The following is an 18,164-nucleotide window of genomic DNA, read 5'->3' as shown; positions in this document are numbered from 1 at the left end:
ACTTTCCCCAAACTGAGCCGTATTGCGTAGCTCTGCATTGTGTCAATTAGAGACACAGTCCAGAGCATAACATCAGCTGAGAACATTCTGTTCCCCTCTCCTGTAGGCAGAGATGGTATCTAGCATACTATTTTTAAATTAACATATACAATTTTGAAAATTAAAGAAAAAAAAAAAAAAGTTGTTCCTTGCTTGAGGATGTTCTAATCTGTCCATTTTTGTTAGTATTTTCTGTCGATAAAACTTGGCTGTGGTTTATCAAGGCTCTGGTGGCCGAAGTTTGTGCTCCCTGCTCCTGGTGCGGGTATGAAATGCCCTCCTGTGCCTGAAAAGGGCATTGCAGCAGCTGTGGTCTGGTGCGCTGTACAGAGCACTAGAGCGTTAGTATTGTTACTGCTGGTATTGTGGCTAGTGAGCAATGGTTAGAGGGCAGAGCCCCATGGGGCTGGGGGTGAAGACACAAAAAATAGAGTGGCCGTATACTAAAAAGGTAGGTGCTGCTACTCTACTGAACAACAGTTTGATGCCACTGGTTTAGAGATTAAACTTATTCCACTTTAGTTATTAAACTTTCAGTTATTATTAAGTCCAGGGTGAGTTGTTCTTGTAGTGAAACCTTTAATCATGTAATATAAATAGAGGACTTTTTTGTCTTCAGGCTCTGTCAGTCTCACTAGTGGAATAAACCTCACAGGTCATCTGCTGCAGCTCCCGGAGAAGCACTGTTATTTGCATTTTTGCATCTGAGTTGCTGCCTCCCCACTATCTCCCCAAAGAAATTGCAACCCAAGCTTTTAAATGTATCCAATTTAAAAATCTTTGCTTTGGGGAGACTCACTCTGACGTGGTAAATGACCCATTGTCAGACTGACCCTTTTCAGATCAGAGCCCCCGGGAGCCGGGAATTCTGAGCAGTTCTGAAAAATCAGAATCTGGTCACATAGAAATAGAGGTACCTGCAACCAGTGAAAGATCAGGAAATCCTGATCCTCAAAACAATTCACCTAAGGTCACAGAGTATATTACTACCAGTTTCCTACTCAACCTCCATGCCCTAAAACTGCATTCCGAATTGCACTTGGCTTACGATGTCTGTTCCCTCGGACCCTGGTTTGCTGAACTTCACTTAGCAATGTCATGTCTGTGTATCTTCCCCAGAACTGAATACTGCTCACAAACTGGAAAAGGCACAATTAGAAGAGAATTTTGAAAAACTGCGGCTGTCACTCCAGGTTAGCAGTTTTATTATTTCCCACCCCTGGAACGATGCTGCGGAGCAGCTGACGGGGCGCCCCCAGCCCTGTTGCCAGCTGCTGGCACACCAGGCTGTTGCTTCTTACCAGCTATACTGCTTCTCGTCCTCCACCTGTCCAAACTGGGATCCAGCAGCAAAGGTGCCCTCTCAGGTTTTTATTTCCCCCTTGGCTGGTTCAGCAAAATACTAACTATCGTCTGAAGGAGAAGAGAGGGCAAATCTAAAGGGAAGAAAAGGCAGCTGGATAAAACAAAGAAAGGTCCTTTTGACCCTGCTGACTGCTGGCCCAGCACAAGGAGCAAAGCTGAGCTCTTCACTGCATGGTGGGGAGAGCTCTGGCACCTGCGGTGGCTGTGAGCATCACCTTGTCTACATAGTACCCTCCGGCAGGCACCCCTGCGGCTCAGAAATGCTGACCTCTGCCTGCCTGGCCCTGTGCCTGTGCTTTAAACTCTTCTCCGCTGCCTGAATGCGTGGGAGCTGGTCCCACAGCATAGACACATCTCCATTCCCACCGGAGGGCAATGTGATCCCTGATGAGGGATGCCCCAGGGCTGGTCCTGCTGGGCAGCCAGGCTATGGCAGGCCATGGTCAGCCCTGCACATCACATCTCCCACCTCCCACTATTTAACACCAAGCTCAAGATCATCTTGGCTTTTTCAGTCCTTCTAATGACTCCATGCTGTTCTCACTCTCTAGATGAAGAAATCCCAAGGAGGGGAGGGCAGAAACTTGCCCCTGTGATTCATGCTAAGTTTGGAAATCTTGTGTGAACAAGTAAAGATGCCACAGCAAATAATGAAAGCTCTGTTTGATTTTGTAGACAGAGATGAATTACAATTTTTAAAACCCCTGACTGTCACTTACTGTTGCACACAGCAACTGTCACTGCCTTCCTCACGCGGCTGTGACAGTTTGAGGCATGTCAGCAGTTTTGCAATAAGCACTGATGTAATGCTACAGCCAAGAAATTACATATATGAAAGATAAAAATACCAGTTGCACAGTAACTGTGGGGTTTACAGATGTTTTATATAGAGAGGTACCAGGTATGCCTTTGATGGTAACAGAAATATGATTGCTTAAAATAACATGTTGTTCCAGTGTATAGCTCTGAGATGAAACGACGATCATTCAGAGTCTACACCACTAACTCGTTTTTGCTTGTTACCAAGTTAGAAGCCTAGAAAGGTGAAGGAAGCAAGGATGGGGTAGCTACCACCTCATTCAGACTCTAAGGACTGTACAAATGATCTCTTTTATGCCCGTGATATGAATGCCAGCTCTCTTAAGGAAGGACATGCTCATTCTCATCCAGCCCAAGGTGATGGGGTGATTTAGCATCAAAGACATTTCATGAACTAGTGCCAGCCAGTGTCAGCCAGCTGCAGGCATTGCAGGGATTTCGGGATTCCCTGAGGCACTGGGTTATCAAAAACCCCACTGTATGTTCAAGTGGCCTTAAAAAATACCACCTTGCGGGGGTTTCTGAGCCTTATTCAGCTCCCCTGGTAGTTTCACAGTGCAGATTGACTTGTATGAATATAAGATGGGGTGATAACACGGTTGGTGTGTTCATTGGTGTGTCTCCCCTCCAGGACCAGATAGACACCCTCACCTTCCAGAACCAATCTCTTAAGGCCAAAGCAGACCGATTTGAAGAGGCCCTGAAGAAAAACACAGAGGAACAACTGAAGGTAGATGGCAACTATAACTATACAGTCATCCAGATACATGTTTCTAAGTATGACTCACATCATGCAATTCAGTGGATAGAAATGGGATCCTTACTCCGGGGACTGGGGGGAAGGTCCCAACCGAGACCCCAAACCTTGAGGTTTGAGGAGACGTCAGACATCTTAGCTTAGGTCCATAATTTTCTGAGTTTACTTCTTCTTTATTCTTTCACCCAGCATTTGTAGCTCTGTTTCCAAAACATTTCATGAACTCTGTCTAGTATGTCCTTACTGCTGTCTATTCTTCTTTCCCTTCTTCCTCTCCTTCTCTTTACTTTTTGTCTTTTCACATTTAGGTTTCTTTTTTTGTGCCAACTTCTTTGATATCCTCTGTATTCCCTCAATTTTTTCTGGGCTTGCAGGGGACAGGCCTGTCATATGAAGTATTTATTCAACTGGTGTCTATTGGGGCCATGCTGTTTATTTACAGTGTGTAAGTGAACATGCGCTGCAATTATTTATCTGAAATGAAATAACCCTGAAATGACCCTCCAAAAAGAGTTTTCTTTTAACTTGGGGCGTTTCACTGTGTTCACAGCACAACCCCATGGGCAGCTGTATCAACATGACAGAGGGGACAGAAGAATGAAAATAGTGCGTTGAGCAAGGGGCTCAATGAGTTTTTAGATGAGAGAACTCCTTAGGAAAGGAGCGCAAATGTTTGAAACAGGCTTGGCCATGGGAAACAGGTAGCACCAGTCCCTTTCCACCTCTGCCACAGTATTTAATTTACATGAAAGGACAAATTCTGCTGTGTCACAGTGATGTTAATGCCAAGTACCACCAGGCAGTTCACTGGAGTGAGTTACACTGGGAAAAATCCAGAACAGCTTAAGTCAGCGGCAGTATTTCATCAGGATAATTCAGAGCACATCTTTCACCCATGAGTTGAGCCCTAGTATCCCCTACATCTGAAGTTCTTGAGCAGAGAAGGAACTTCTTCCCACCAGATCTGATCTTTGTTAACAGGCACTGTGAAGCAGTGCTGCAGGCAAGGCAGAACACTGTCATTTTTCACCTCCAGCCCCTTGTCCAGTTTCCTCAGTTTCATGTTCGTACTTTTCCCAAGCCAAAATCCCTAGACAACCATAAAACACCTCATGCAGTTCCCAAGCTATGAGTAGGAATGAGGTTGCTGAACAACCTGGCATCCCATCCTTCTAGCCATGAGGCTGGTGAAAAGAAAGATACCATTGACTATCCAGCCAAAGAGATGGTCTAGGAGAGAATATCAGGGTTCAGATGGGCTGGGGAGGCCCATGTCCGGGTGGGTTTCACATCACCGAGACTCCTAAACCACCGGGTACATTGAGAAAACTTCATCATATGGCTGAAGATGCATTTATGGCTGACATATGCAAATCACTGGTATGTTTCCTAGATTGTACGAGCTCCATACCTGCACTTAGAAAAAGATCTGAAGAGCTTAAAACATGTTCTGGAAATGAAGAACCATCAGATTCACCAACAGGAGAAGATGATTATGGAGCTAGAAAAACAGGTGAGTTGTTATTTTTGCTCCAGAGGAGACATCACAGAGGTAAAAAAGTAGAAGTTTGGCTACAGCAGATGAACTTAAAAGGGGTGAGAAAACACATGAGGTTGGGGCAAGACACAGTCAAAGAGGTTCATAAATGGCTACATATTGTGTTGTTCCACTGTCAACCTACGTAGTTGCTTCTACTATACCATGCCTCGGGTTTTCACTCAGAAATTGGGATCTTTTCCCATTCCTTCACCCATCTGTGATACCCTTGATTTCTCCTACACAGCTGATGATCTGTATTGCTTTTTCATGCAATACCTGCGCAGTCTGTTATGTCAGACAGTGAGGTGAGCGGTGTAGGAAGAATGGAGGAAGAGGAACCTTGTGGTACGCCAGGGCTTCATTTTGTGCACCACTCTGCACCATATGCCCCTACAGGAGTCACGTAATTATTTAGGGCTGGAGAGGGCAAGTGGGGGAAAATCAAGCCATGTGTGTCTTGCTGCTGGTCTTGCAGGCATTTAGGGAGCTCCCAGCTGCGTGTATGAATTAGCAATATTCAGCAAGCAGTGCCTAGCGAGGCCTACACTAGGAAAGGTCTCTCCAACCCTAAAGTAATGCTCTTCTTCAGCCTACGCTGTTTTCTTACCCTTTGCTTGTGGGGGTCCCTAACGAAGAACTCCCCAGTTCACCATCTATTACATTTTTTATTGGAAAGGGGATTCATTTTGTAAGGCATAACCTACAGTGACAATAAACATATAGTGTGGTGACAGGATGAGGCACTACCTCAGCTGGGGAGCCGGGACAGCTGGTTCAGCGCAGCATTCAGCAAGATTTGTTTCCATTTACGGGGAAATTTGAGAACTCAGATGATTATTTTGCTGAACAGATGCTTGAGTAAGTGGATATAGAGAAAAGTGCCTCTTTACAACTGAGGCTTGTTAACTGCGCTCCTTCCAACACGCTGCTCCTGGAGCTAAGCCAGCATCTGAAAACATGCACTGTAGTGTTATACGGAAAAAAAAATAAACAACAGCCTACATGGTTCCTGGTCATTTAGCTGCTTTTGCTAATTAACCACATACAAGCACACAGTCCTGCTCCTGCCCTTTATCACAGTAAAACACTGGCTCTACTGTGGTCCAAAGGCAGAAGTGCTTTCTGTTTAAAGACCTACCTTTGTAAGTGCCAGAACATCGACAGGGCATCTCCGAATGCTCTGAAAGATGGGGTGCCTCATAAAGGAGCAAGAGGGCATTTCAAATACAGGGTCAGGCTTGGCTCCTTGTCTGCTGAAAGGGAGTCTGGAAATGGAGGTGGCAGGAGCGGAGTGGTATAGAGTGAGGATTGCAGCGGAGAGGGGAGGAGACACACAGGTCTTCTCCCATGCTTCATGTTGGCATAGCTACTACTTAGTAAAACTATTGAGGAAGCAGAGAAGGTGCCCGTGATGCTGATTCCTCTCTCACAGCACTTCAAAATGGGGCCAGAATCCTTGTTCTGCTATAACAAAATATACTGGGGTAGGCCAGAATATCTGAGGATCGGGACTATCCTTTACAGTTACCTGCACAGACTGGAAACCACTGCATAAAACTGATGCCTCCACCATAAAGTGTGAGTTATTGCTAACTCCAGTGCACAATATTTTAGTTCTTTATAAAAGGTGGGAAAATTCAATAACTGAGCTCACACAGAGATAAGGTTACCCTTGTTTTCTTCCAAAAGTGTTGAATTCAGCAAAATTCAAACTGCTGGGAAAACCAAGAACTAAGGTGATAAAGAATGTCAAATTCAAAACTTGGGAAAAACAGGGCATCTGAGGCTATGGTATATGCCTATAAACATCTTACTGATGTTTTAATACACTGCTATTGACATCCTCAAACTCTGTCCTTGAACTGTCCTGAGTAAAAGCTACCTACGCTTGGGATAGGATTCATTTCACTTAATTGTAGCTTGAAGTTAAATTTCTGGTTTAAGCCTGTCATTTAAGCCGACACTGTCAGCAGTGAAGAGAAGTGTCTCCAAATGGCAGCCCACCTCATGTGAACGCAGCAGCAGTCCAAGGCTGCTGCTGGGTGTAATCTGCCCTGGTGGGTAACTCCTTCCTCCCCATAGCCAGGGAATCGTAATCCTAGAGGTTGGATGCCACACATTTATGTCAATGAGGTTAGTTGAGCTGGGTGATGCACATCATACCACCTCGCACTCCTCCTTCATTGCTAGACTGACCGCTCACCACAGCGCTCTTTCCATGCTGGGCATCACCATGCTCCTCGAGTGCCACCAGCTCCCTGTCCAAGAACAACAGCTGGTAACGCTGGCTCCCGAGGGATGAAAGTTGTGGGGGCACCACCGAGAACAATGTTTTATTTGCGCTGGACAAGACTAAGACCCTCCTCCTCCTCAGTTAGAAGTAGGGGCCAGTTCAGTTTTGCCTTCACTCAATGCTCTGCTGATGACCCCACTTACTTCACCAGTATGATGGGGTGTGAGTCAGACCACTAAGTGTCAGCTGCAGTCAAGATGACCACCTCCATCTGTCCTCAAATTTTAGAAGTTGCACTAGGGACAAATAAAGAACAAATCCTCTTGGATCAGGTGTTTGGCTTTCTTCAGACTTAACAAACCTTCTTTCATTGCAGGCTGAAAAAAATCTAAAACTGGAAGAAAAAATCACTATGCTGCAACAGCAGAACGAAGAACTCAGAGCCAGGATTGAGCAAAATACTGTTATAACAAGGTTTGTGCTGATATTTGCAATCTGTCTGAGCTTGAAAGGAGACTGCAGATCTTAACTGCCCAAGGCTGACACTTATTTCAGAAGGGGAAAAACTTATTTCCTCCTGGAAGTGTATTGGTGTCCTGATCTGCTTGTTTTATAAAAAATCCTTTTTATATCGGGGTTTGTTTGCTTTAACTTAAGGAAGGCCACATATCTGTCTGTGTGTTTCCATGATTTTGACAGGCTGCTGAGAGCAAAGTTGCTAGTGGCTTCTGACCTCCGTGTCAGTGCCCCAAGACCCGTTAGTCAGTGGGTAACGAGGATGGGAAATGGGGCAATTTCAGGAGAGACATCCTAACAATGGCGGTCACCCAGGCGGGGTTATACTTTGGTGAGGTTTTTCACCTGCACTGTCTGTTTGCACCCTTGTCACAAACTGACAAGGGTGACAAAGCTCCTTGTGTTAGGTGGTATAGAAATAGAGAAGGGTAGGACAGTCCTTGTCCCAGACAGTTTACAGTCTGCTGTAAGGCAAGAGACCGCAGCTGGAGCCAGGCAGAAGGGGTAGCAGGAGGAGATGCTAGAGCTGAACTTGTCCCAGCACACCAGCTGCCTAGCTGTCATTGTTGCCAGAAATCATGCCATTGGCCTAAAATTCAATTTAATTTTTGGCTGACTTCTTAAAGCTTCAGCGTCTCATCTCTGATTTTAGTTTTTGTCTTTCTACTGTCTCCTTTATTAGTGATTCAGCCTTTAAAAATTGTCTCCTGCGTGTAGATCTTTTAAAAAGGCAGCATTGCTTGTACTAACATTCAGATTGGGGTGAGGATTATGTTTCCTCTCACCTGTAACACACATGCCACTGTCTGCGGCGGGTCTCTACAGCCTTTCTGTGCTTGGGGAGGAAAAACAGGAATTTTTAAGGTCTGGTTCACCAGACCAGTTTGAGACACCTGCTTTTGGGCTGGATTAATTGTGGTCTGGAAGTGGCAGTGTCTCTCCACACCTGTGACAGCAGCCAGGGTGCCTGGTTCAGTGCTTGGCATCTCTGCCTTGCAGCTACCTGCCTTTGGCTGGGCAAATCCACTCCCTGACGGCGGCTGGCTGCAGCACTTTGGCTCTTGCCTGTAACTATGTTGGTACCGGTTTCAAAGAACATCTTTTGGGAGAAATTCTGAATTTCAGGTCAGTCTGGAAAGCCAGTTTAGAGGACAGTCATTTTCAACAGTAATAGTTTGGGGACAGCTATAGGGACAGTGTCAGCCAGGGCTTTAAAGTCGGAGTTATTAAAACATGCATTTTCCTGGCAGCAGTAGCCACCCCGACTGCTCATTTCTGTTGTCCTGGCACTGCCTGGGAAGTGCAGCGTGAAGGAGCTCGGGGAGCTGCCCTTGCTGGGGAATGGCATGGATTAGAGCTATTGCTGCTGATTTGCAGTTTGGGTGCCCGTGCAGCTGTGGCAGCCCAGCAGCAGCGAGAGGAGGGAGGGGAGCAGGAGGGATGGGAGCCAGAGCAAAGCCAGCCTTTGCAGCACAGCCAGGAGGGGGGTCCTGGAGGCACTGGGGGCTGAGGGGTACACCACAGAGACACTTCCAGTCATAGCCAAGGGCACGTATAAAGGAAGGGAGAAGGGCCTTGCAGGTAAGATCATGCACCAGCTTTGGACACAGGAGCTTTACAGAGCCTCTGCTAGGACTTCCCCAAGCACTTCAATAAATCATCTGATTTCCCAGCATTTTGGATTCTCCCTCCAAATCAACCAGCATTTTTTTGGTCCTTTAGACTGGGGGTGTTTGAGGAACGGTAGTTTCCAGCACCCTAGAGATGAAGATAGCCAGGAGGGTATCTGTTCTCTGTTGGCATAGCCCAGGCGCCTACTGACCTCTGGGCCTTCTGGGAGAGGCTTTAATGTGAGTCAAGGGCACAACTCAAGCACCTTCACCTGCATCCCCATCACGCTGGTGTGCCCCTGCACACCTCTGTGGTTTTTATGGCTGTGATTTGTTACAGCCGCTCAAATTGTCAGGAGGCTGGCAGAGGAACATGTCTGATCGTAAGTCTGCAGTGCTGGGGATAAAGGTTTCCTTAGCTAGGTTAGGTCTAAATTGGAACATGTATCTCAAGATACAAACTTACATAGCGAGAACACATTTGCTTTTACATTGCCTCTCTTCCTTCTTCTGCTGAAATGATGAAGACGGGCTGAATGGGCAACTGTATCTTTTATAAGCAGTGATGCTGCATCTGTCCATCTCCCTCCCCGTGGTGCAGCAGAGGCAAACACATGTTGGCTGAGCTGGAGGTGGAGGCTTTGCTGAAGCATGTTGGCACTGCTGGCTGCACAAGCTGCATCTGTCTCTGAGAGGCATGAAGCTGGGTCTGCCTGTGTCCGGTCACGTCACGTCAGGCGTCACAGCATAAATTCCCAGTGCAATGTGCATGAGGCTAAAATAAGGGATGCAACAAGCAGCAGCTCCTTTCCCCATCCATGTGTCAAAGCAGGTCTCTCTGGAGGACATGTCTGCGTGCTCCATGGCATGTTCATGGGCACCTGGCTGCAAGGCTCTTTTCTGCTGAAGCATCTCCCTACTTACCTGCAGGTCATGCGTATCCCTTGCAGTCTGCCTCTGCCAGCAAACCGCAGTGTGTGTTAGGGCCAGAAAGGCTATTGTGTGAGAGACTCTAGAGAACACTGCGAAACTGTGTGTCGTGCTGTACCTCTGGCAAGCAGCGTTCAACATAAAGGAGGCTGATACAGGCTGAGGGGCTGTGGCCTGCGCTTGCCTCCTGTCCAGGCAGTGCCTTCAGCAAAGGAGGGAGCTGAGCCCTTCACCAAGCTCTGAAGTCTATGCTGGTGTGACTAGCCTGTTCCCAGTACCCAGATGAGCTTTACCAGCTTAGAGAGCCAGTCGCACACTAACAGCCACGCAAATGCAGGGAGGACAAGCTTTTTTTTTTCTCTCAGCGAATGCTGACTGGAAAATAATGTAGTGGGGCTTTGTGTATAACTTTTATGGCCTGTCTTGTTAGACACTGCAAAAGAAAAGTAATTCCATGTGTAGCAAGAGGTTTTCTATGGAGTTATTTCTCCAGGGTAAGCTCCCATGTGGACTTCCTTGTGCCTGTTTTAGACTGTGAGCTCATGCCACAGCTGGTTCCCCCATGAGACTGTGAATAGGATTTTCCTCCTCTACCAGGCAAGCAGCTTTCTGAAAACTTCTGCCAACTTGTATCTTTTAATCCTTCAACTCTGCTAGCCGCTGCTTCATGGTTCAGAACTTCCAGGGGAGTGGGAGAAGAACAGACATATTCTAGATCACCTGAGCTCCATTTCTGTAGGAACCAAGGCTAAAAAGCAGAAATTCTTTTAAAATGTCTTTTAAACAACATCAGAAATTTCAACCTCATCCTCTCAGAGACTTTTGATGACACAAAGACAGTGTACCAGCAGTCCATGACAGCTGCTATGGGCTTCAGGCTATACCCAGGAGCTGTGTGTGTGTGCATCCAAAATCCACACCGAGCTGCTGCTGAATCCTGGAAATACCTAGCGGAGAGGTTAGGTGCCACCCTGTTTATTTCTAAAAATCCTAGGTTGCCTGTAAATCAGATTAGGTACATGCCCAGAGCTGCCCCAGGCTGATCACATCAGGACCTGGCTCCTGCCCAAGCGTAATGGGGCTGCAGAAGCCAGGTGTTGCTGCATGCATCCTCTGGGACAGTGGTGTTCCCAGAACATGCCCAAAACACATCTTCATCAGGTCCCGCAGTCTGCCTGCACTGCCCCAGTGCAGTCACCTGGTTAGATGAGAGCAGACTCTCTGAGGTTGTGGTGCCCATAGGAGATTTCCATGCCCCACCTCCCAAAAAGCCATCAGGTTATAGGGCATTCTGGGGAAAACACCTCCCTGGTCCTTGCTGGTGAAGTTTCCCTGGTGTTGGAGTCAGGAATAGAGGGTTTGTTAGGACGAAGGAGGAAGGAGCTGGAGAAGGACCAATAGCCTCATGATCACTACAGAGGAGAGGGAAAGCCTCAAAGCTGAGCTACATCCTGCATCAGGACGTCAGCTAAAATGGGGAGCACAGAGAGCGCAGACTCCTTTCCCTTTGCTTGCTGTGGCAGCTGGTTTGAAGAGTCAGGGATGCAATTGCTCTCTCTCGCCTCTTTGCTCTTGCTCTGCCGCTTCCCAAATGCCCTCTCGCTCATGGCACAGCTTTGTTGGCAGGGTTGAGAAACAAGGGTGAGAGTTACAGCTGTCCACAGAGTTGAGACTTTGGATTTTTGTCCCCAGTCAGACAGAAAAAGGCCTAAACCCTAGGACTGTCCCACTCTGGGGACTGCTCCAGCTGCTGTGCTGCTCTGGAAAAAATGGGGCAGCATTGCAAGCACTTCTGGGTTGTGAAACACCACAGGGCAAAGGTGGCTGGAGCCAGGCATTGAAGGGAGCAAGCAGGATTTAAGGGACCCACCTGCACTTTTTGCTGCTTATTGGTTATCTGCAGGGGTGCCATTGCTTGGGCAGGCCATGTTGGGTTGATCTCTGATGCCCCTCGTCTTCCTGGTGCAGGAACAGAAGCCCTGGTCAAGGGATTGCATGTGCAGGGCAGGGAGCACAAGTGCCCGCTGACCCAGGGCTCTGGGATCCATCTGGGGCTGGGTTTGGCTCCATGGAGGTTTATGGGCACATTCCCAGGTAGAAACCGTTGTGCCAATGAACAGATTTTGCAAAGAGAGGCCACAACCCCATGCTGGGCACCTGCTTCCTCCATGTGCTGAACGGGGGGAGATAACACCCCAATCAGCTTCATTGCGTGGTAGCTCTCAGGGGGCCAAAACCAACTCAGCCACAGGCAAATATTGATGAGAAGAGGACGTCTGAAACCACTGTGTCTACCTACATCCCCAAGCTAAGTATCTGAGGCCAGCTCTGAAGTCCTCTCCAGATGCCAGTGGCCAAGGCTGGGCATGAGGGTGGGACTGGCATGGAGCTGGTGTGCTCTGCAGTACCAAGTGCCCACCATGGGGATCATCGGGGTGCTCTTCAGCTCCCGCCCTGCTCACAAACCCACGGCCTCCCAGGGAAGGCCTATGCAGGGGGAGAGTGAGTGTACAACTGCGCTTTATCTCAGCCTAAATTTCCAGTTACCCTCTCCATCCCCTCTGTCCATGAGTGGAGAATCCTGCAGAATCTTGCAGTGCACTGCAGCCTTGCGTTTTTCCTACTTTCAACTATACAAATAAAGAAACAAATATGCTAAATTTTTCTTTTAAGACTTTCCAATTTTTACTCTATTTTCTATATGGGAAAATGGCCATTTCTAAAGCGTCTGGAGTATGTGGTCAGTGTACAAGGCCTTGGCACGCCATACATGATGCTGACAGTTGCATGAGGCCATGGAGGCTCATCCCATCTAAGGTTTGGCAGCTGAGCTGCCTCAGAGAGGTGTAGAGCAAAGACGCAGGCGCATCCGGAGGCAGAGTCAGACATTGGGGGCAGCTGTGACTTGTGGAGACACCTTTCTTGCCCGGCAGCGAAGAGACCTGGGGACAGCTGTGCCCCAGCTTGGGCAGCTCAGTTACAGCTCCAAGGGCAGGTGGATGGGATGGGATGGATGGGATGGGATGGGGTGGGGTGGGATGGGATGGAGGGAGGTGCTTGGGGTCCTGCCTGGCCCTGCCTCTTGTGCAGCACTGGCTACATTAATGCCACCATCTTCACTCTGGTGCACCTTACATGTTGTCCTGCCTCCCTCTCCAGGCAATTGTCAGAGGAGAACGCTAATCTTCAAGAATACGTTGAGAAAGAAGTGGAGGAGAAGAAGAAGCTGAGCAGGACTAACGAAGAGCTCCTCTGGAAGCTGCAGGAGGGAGATGCCGTGAGCCCCGTGAAACTCCCACCCACATCGTCCACTTCTTTTTATCGCTGCGAATCAGGGAACTCCTCTCCAGCAAAAGTCAGAACCTTGCGGCGATGATTCGGCACCTGCGCGCCGAAGGTCCCCTGCCTTTTACGCATTTCCAATCTGCTAAATGTTACCATCCAAGGAAGTATTACCATCAACAGGTGCCCAGGGTTTGTGGCTGCAAGCATGCTCATAGCTTTACGCTAGGCAGGGTACTCTTATAGTCCCCATATAGGAGCTCTTGGTTCTGACATATTGATTAGGGTAGCAAACAAGATGATAGCAAAAAGCTGAGACAGCAGAAAGTTAGGATAGGAAAACGTTTAGTTTGATGTGTTAACATTTTAACTATGGTTAGAGCCAAAAGTTGGAAATACTATATTAATGGTTCATTCATCAGAATGAACTTTTGCTGCAGTATTTCAGGTTAGTTACAAATACAGTACAAGTTGTGAATATTTCTGTATATGTGTCTGTGTTTATATACATGTACATATTGTACCTTTATACCTATATATAGACGCACACACATATATATGTAGTTGAAGATGTTCTGAATTGCATTTTTTTATATTATTGGATACTAAGTGCTGATATATTTTCATTACAGTCAGCAGTTTTCTAACTCGTGCCTAAGACTTGTATCTAAACGAAATGCATTTCTGTTTAGCCTCCCAGGAATATTTATACCCAACCTAGAAGAAAGTTACACAGAAGTAGAAGCGCCTTCCAAGTGACCACCAAGTGGTACTCTATGTAACATGAACACCAGCGACTTTGAAATTCTGAGACAGTACTGCCTTCGAAACCATCACCTTTGCATTGAACACCAGACAAGATACACATACCATTCACTGCTTTTTAACTCTTAGCATCAATAATGTAAGTGGAGATAGGCTAGAGATGAGAAACCTGAGGGTTTTAGCAAATTTGATAGAGGTTACTGGTTAACGTGTTTCAATTTTAGTGTCTTTAAATCCTAGTTAGATCTTACCTTGTTTTAACTTGTCCTGGTTTGGATACAACCAAAATTTCTGGTTGTAGGTTCCTGTCCATTTTGATTTATTTCAAGTCCCATAAGCAAGAAGGAGAAAAGAAGTTGTTCATCCTTGACCTTTGCTGGCCAAGAGGTTTCCAGTATTAGGATGAGATACCAGGCGCATGCTATGGCTCTAGCTTCCTTCCATGTGCAACACCAAATAGAGCACAGCGGACTACATGGGCGCAAATGAGGTCAGAATTTCTTTCCTTCCACACATATATATTATTTCACATTGCTAAAGTTTACCCAAAGTTACAGAGCACTTTTGAGATTCATGGAAAAGAGTGGCTAAACTACCTTTAACTTCTCTGCCTAGAAGCAAAAAAAATTCGCCCAGGCTTGGGGTGACCTCCAGCTAAGGGGCTGGCGAGGCTGAGGAGCGGCTGGGGTGCGATAGGCTGCAGGGCCCTCATGGGCACTGCTAGCAAAGGAAAAAAATATCCCTGAGCATAATTAAAAAAAAAAGAGATCTGTGGGATGCTTTTCTATCCAGCTTGGGGCAAAGAGCCTGCGTGCATTCCTGCTCTGAGCATCAGGGTTGAAGTAAGCAGGAGACAGTACGTGCAGCAAATCCCCGGGGTGGGGAGCGCTGTGGGAGGGCGGCTCTCCTACCCCGGTGTGCGGTGGCACCGGCACACCCGGCGCGAGCAGAGGTGGAATTGCGCAGCCCTGCCGTACTGCTCGGATGGGAGCGGTGCTTCAGCTTTCCTGGGAAGTACTCAGGATTCACAGACTGCAGCTTAGATACAGCTTCAATCACCATCGAAGCGCCTGTGGCCTGTTCCACAGCATTAAAAAAAAAGGTGATTTGTGATTTTTTTTCTCCTTTTTTAGAGAAATTTATTTTTGTAGCAGCTTTTGCATGATACTGTGATACTGAGTAAATTGAGCATCTTGTTAGAATAGACCATGCCACACCAACTACTACTGTTGAAATGCATTACTAGATTTTAGTGTGTCCAGCAAGTACAGCCTGAAAGTAGGATAGATACCTAACACATACATGCACACAAAGCCCCTCCTCGCCAAGTACAATTTTAATCACTTTCATACTTGCTAAATGCACAGATATCTGCGATACCTACTGCGCTGGCATGTTTCAGTCTGCCTATACAATTCTATTACAATGAGATCGTAGGATCATAGAAGGGTTTGGGTTGGAAGGGACCTTCAAAGATCATCTAGTCCAACACCCCTGCCATGGGCAGGGACATCTTTCACTAAACCAGGTTGCTCAAAGCTCTTCCAGGGATGGAGCATCCACAACTTCTCTGGGCAACCTGTTCCAGTGTGTCACCACCCTCATCATAAAGAGTTTTCTCTTTATGTCCAATTTAAGTCTACCCTCTTTCAGTTTAAAACCATACCCCTTGTCCTGTCACTACAGGCTCTGGTAAAAAGTCTCTCTTCGTCTTTCTTATAAACCCCCTTGAAGTACTGAAAGGCCACAATAAGATGTCCATGGAGCCTTCTCTTTCCCAAACTGAACAACCCCAACTCTCTCAGCCTTTCTCCATAGGAGAGGTGCTCCAGCCCTCTGATCATTTGTCTTTCTTGTACTGGGGACCCCAGAGCTGGACGCAGTGCTCCAGGTGGGCTCTCACCAGAGCAGAGTAGAGGGGCAGAATCACCTCCCTTGCCCTGCTGGCCACGCTTCTTTTGATGCAGCCCAGAATGCAACTGGCTTTCCGGGCTGTGAGCGTACGTTGCCAGCTCATGTCCAGCTTTTCGTCCACCAGTGTCCCCAAGCCTTTCTCCGCAGGGCTGCTCTCAATCCCTTCATCCCCCAGCCTGTATTGATAGCAGGGGTTGCCCCGACCCAGGTGCAGGACCTTGTACTTGGCCTTGTTGAACCTCATGAGGTTTGTACGGGCCCGCTCCTCAAGCCTGTGAACGCCCCTCTGGGTGGCATCCTGTCCTTCAGGCATGTCAACTGCACCACTCAGCTTGCTGTCATCTGCAAACTTGTTGATGGTGCACTCGATCCTGCTGTCTATGTTGTTGATGAAGATATTAAACAGTACTGGTCCCAATATGGACCCCTGAGGGACACCACTTGTTACTGATCTCCATTTGGACATTGAGCTGTTGACTGCAATTCTTTGGATGCAGCCAATTCCATATCCCAATGCCCATCCATCGAACCCCTATCATCTCCCCCATTTAGTGACAAGGACGTTGTGTGGAACTGTGTCAAAGGCCTTACAGAAGTCCAGGTAGATGGCATGGGTTGCTCATCCCTCATCCACCAACGCAGTCACACCATCACAGAAGGCCACCAGATTAGTCAGGCTGACTTGTCACTAGTTTCTACGGTCCTCTTTTTTAAAAATCAGTGAGGTGATACAACCAGAGTTGTTACCATGATGCGAATCTAAACTTTTCCATGCTAAACACACTAGAGCATATTATTCACATTATTGGCCCAGGACGGGCTGGCTGAGCCCGTCCTTTGTTAATTTATTCATTCTTTCCCTCTATTTCTGGTGCTTTCCTTATCACTTTGTTGGTTTAACTTCATATGCAAGAGATGCTTCCAGCAGTGAATTGGGAGTGGGGCTTTTACGGTGGGAAAACTGGGACCAATCCTAGCTCCACCATCATTTGGTATCATTGCCAATCCCTTTCCCATCTGATTTTTGCCTCCCAATCCTGCCTCTCACTGGATTCTTCCTTGACACGGCCTCTGGGGCCTGCCCGATCGCTAGCAAAGCTGCAGGAAGTTTTGCCTGACCAGGAGGGACCCAGCCACCCATCCCTGCGGGGCTGCGAAGGGTGGTTCCTTCTGGTGCAGTCCCAGAAACACAGACTTTTTTCCCCAAAAAAGGTCATTCGTTTTTCCTGCTCTTCCTCTGTCCTGTCCCTCCTTGCCTCTGCGTGCCGGAGTAGGTGTGAAGGGGGATGGAGCCCCCCCCGCCCCCAGCACATCGCCAAGCCGGTGACCCCCGCTCTCGCCAGGGAGCTGCAACCGTGCAAGGTCAGCTTGGCAGTCCCGGCGGGGTGGGGGCCACCCCTCTAGTCCTCGCTCCATGGCCGTCCCTGCTCGAAGACGAGCAAGGGGAAGCTTTTGCTTTTGGGGGGCTGGAGGCTTCCTGAATGCCATGGCCACTGTGGGGGCTTTCCTGTTTTACAGGGCAGGGTGGCCTTTGGCAGGAGGGGGAACGCAGCCAGCGCTGAGCTAGGTTTTATTGCCCTTATGTCTTTAAAAAGGAGACATTTGATTTGGTTAATCTTTATTCAACGCAGAAGGCTGCAGCAGCAATAAAACCAGCCTACAGTTGCTCTGAAGGGGCTCCAGAGACCGGCGTCGGGAGCGGGTAACAGCCGTGGGACGGCAGGAGAGCTGGCAGCGAGCGGGGGGCACGGAGAGCTGGGAAAGCTGCAGGAAAGCTCTGGTTTTCCGCAGGAAAGCACCATGAGGCCCTGCTGGGACGGCACCTCCTGCGGCTGCCGGCACAGAGGGGAGATCTCGGCAGATGCACAGCGGCAAAGACTTGCAGTGGTGGTGGGCGGGGGGGGGGGGGGAAAGGAAAAACTATCAAGTGCAAAATCAGGTATTTTATGTCTCTGCACTGATGGTGGTTGTGTCCCATGGACACGCTGAGGAGCCTCTGTAAAGTTTCCCATGCAGCAGGAGTTCTGTGGTCCCGTTTACTATGTGGCTAATGATTACAGGAAGAGTTTGTATTATTTCAGTTATGATGTACAGATAAGTGTAATATATTCCTGATAATAAATACATGCGCCAGTGCGCATACGGGCCGACGCATACGAACCAGCGTGTCCTGCAGTGTTTGCTGTATGTCTGTGCACACAGAAACTGGAATAAATGGAAAACAAAGCAAAACCCCATTAAAGAGTTACCCCATTACAGTAAAGACCGAAGCTAGACAGCCACTTCGCCTCCCCGCAGTGGGGCTGGTCGGTCGGGTTACCTGACGATGGTTCACATGCTACAGATCAGATCAAAAATCCCGTGGATTCATTTTCTAAGGGTGCTTCCCGTACG

General features: G+C 47.9%; 1 protein-coding gene across 5 annotated transcripts in view; it reads left to right on the top strand.

Annotated features, from left to right (window-relative positions):
• Nucleotides 1-17,930, top strand: part of MTUS2 (microtubule associated scaffold protein 2) — a 347,620-nt gene extending 329,690 nt beyond the window's left edge. For all 5 annotated transcript variants that reach the window (XM_087758305.1, XM_087758306.1, XM_087758307.1 and 2 more), the window contains 5 exons: nt 1,159-1,232; nt 2,855-2,953; nt 4,374-4,493; nt 7,130-7,227; nt 12,969-17,930. In XM_087758305.1, coding sequence (XP_087614431.1) covers nt 1,159-1,232; nt 2,855-2,953; nt 4,374-4,493; nt 7,130-7,227; nt 12,969-13,185 — 608 coding nt within the window. In that variant the 3' untranslated portion in view covers nt 13,186-17,930. The remainder of the gene's footprint in view (nt 1-1,158; nt 1,233-2,854; nt 2,954-4,373; nt 4,494-7,129; nt 7,228-12,968) is intronic.
• The last annotated feature ends 234 nt before the right edge of the window (nt 17,931-18,164 follow it).

This window comes from Nipponia nippon, unplaced genomic scaffold (genome assembly GCF_047370975.1).
Source record: "Nipponia nippon isolate SJK-2023a ecotype South Korea unplaced genomic scaffold, ASM4737097v1 scaffold_2, whole genome shotgun sequence".
In the NCBI taxonomy this organism is placed as follows: domain Eukaryota; kingdom Metazoa; phylum Chordata; class Aves; order Pelecaniformes; family Threskiornithidae; genus Nipponia; species Nipponia nippon.
Note: the sequence above shows the minus strand (reverse complement) of the source record. Positions and strands in the feature narration are given on the sequence as shown.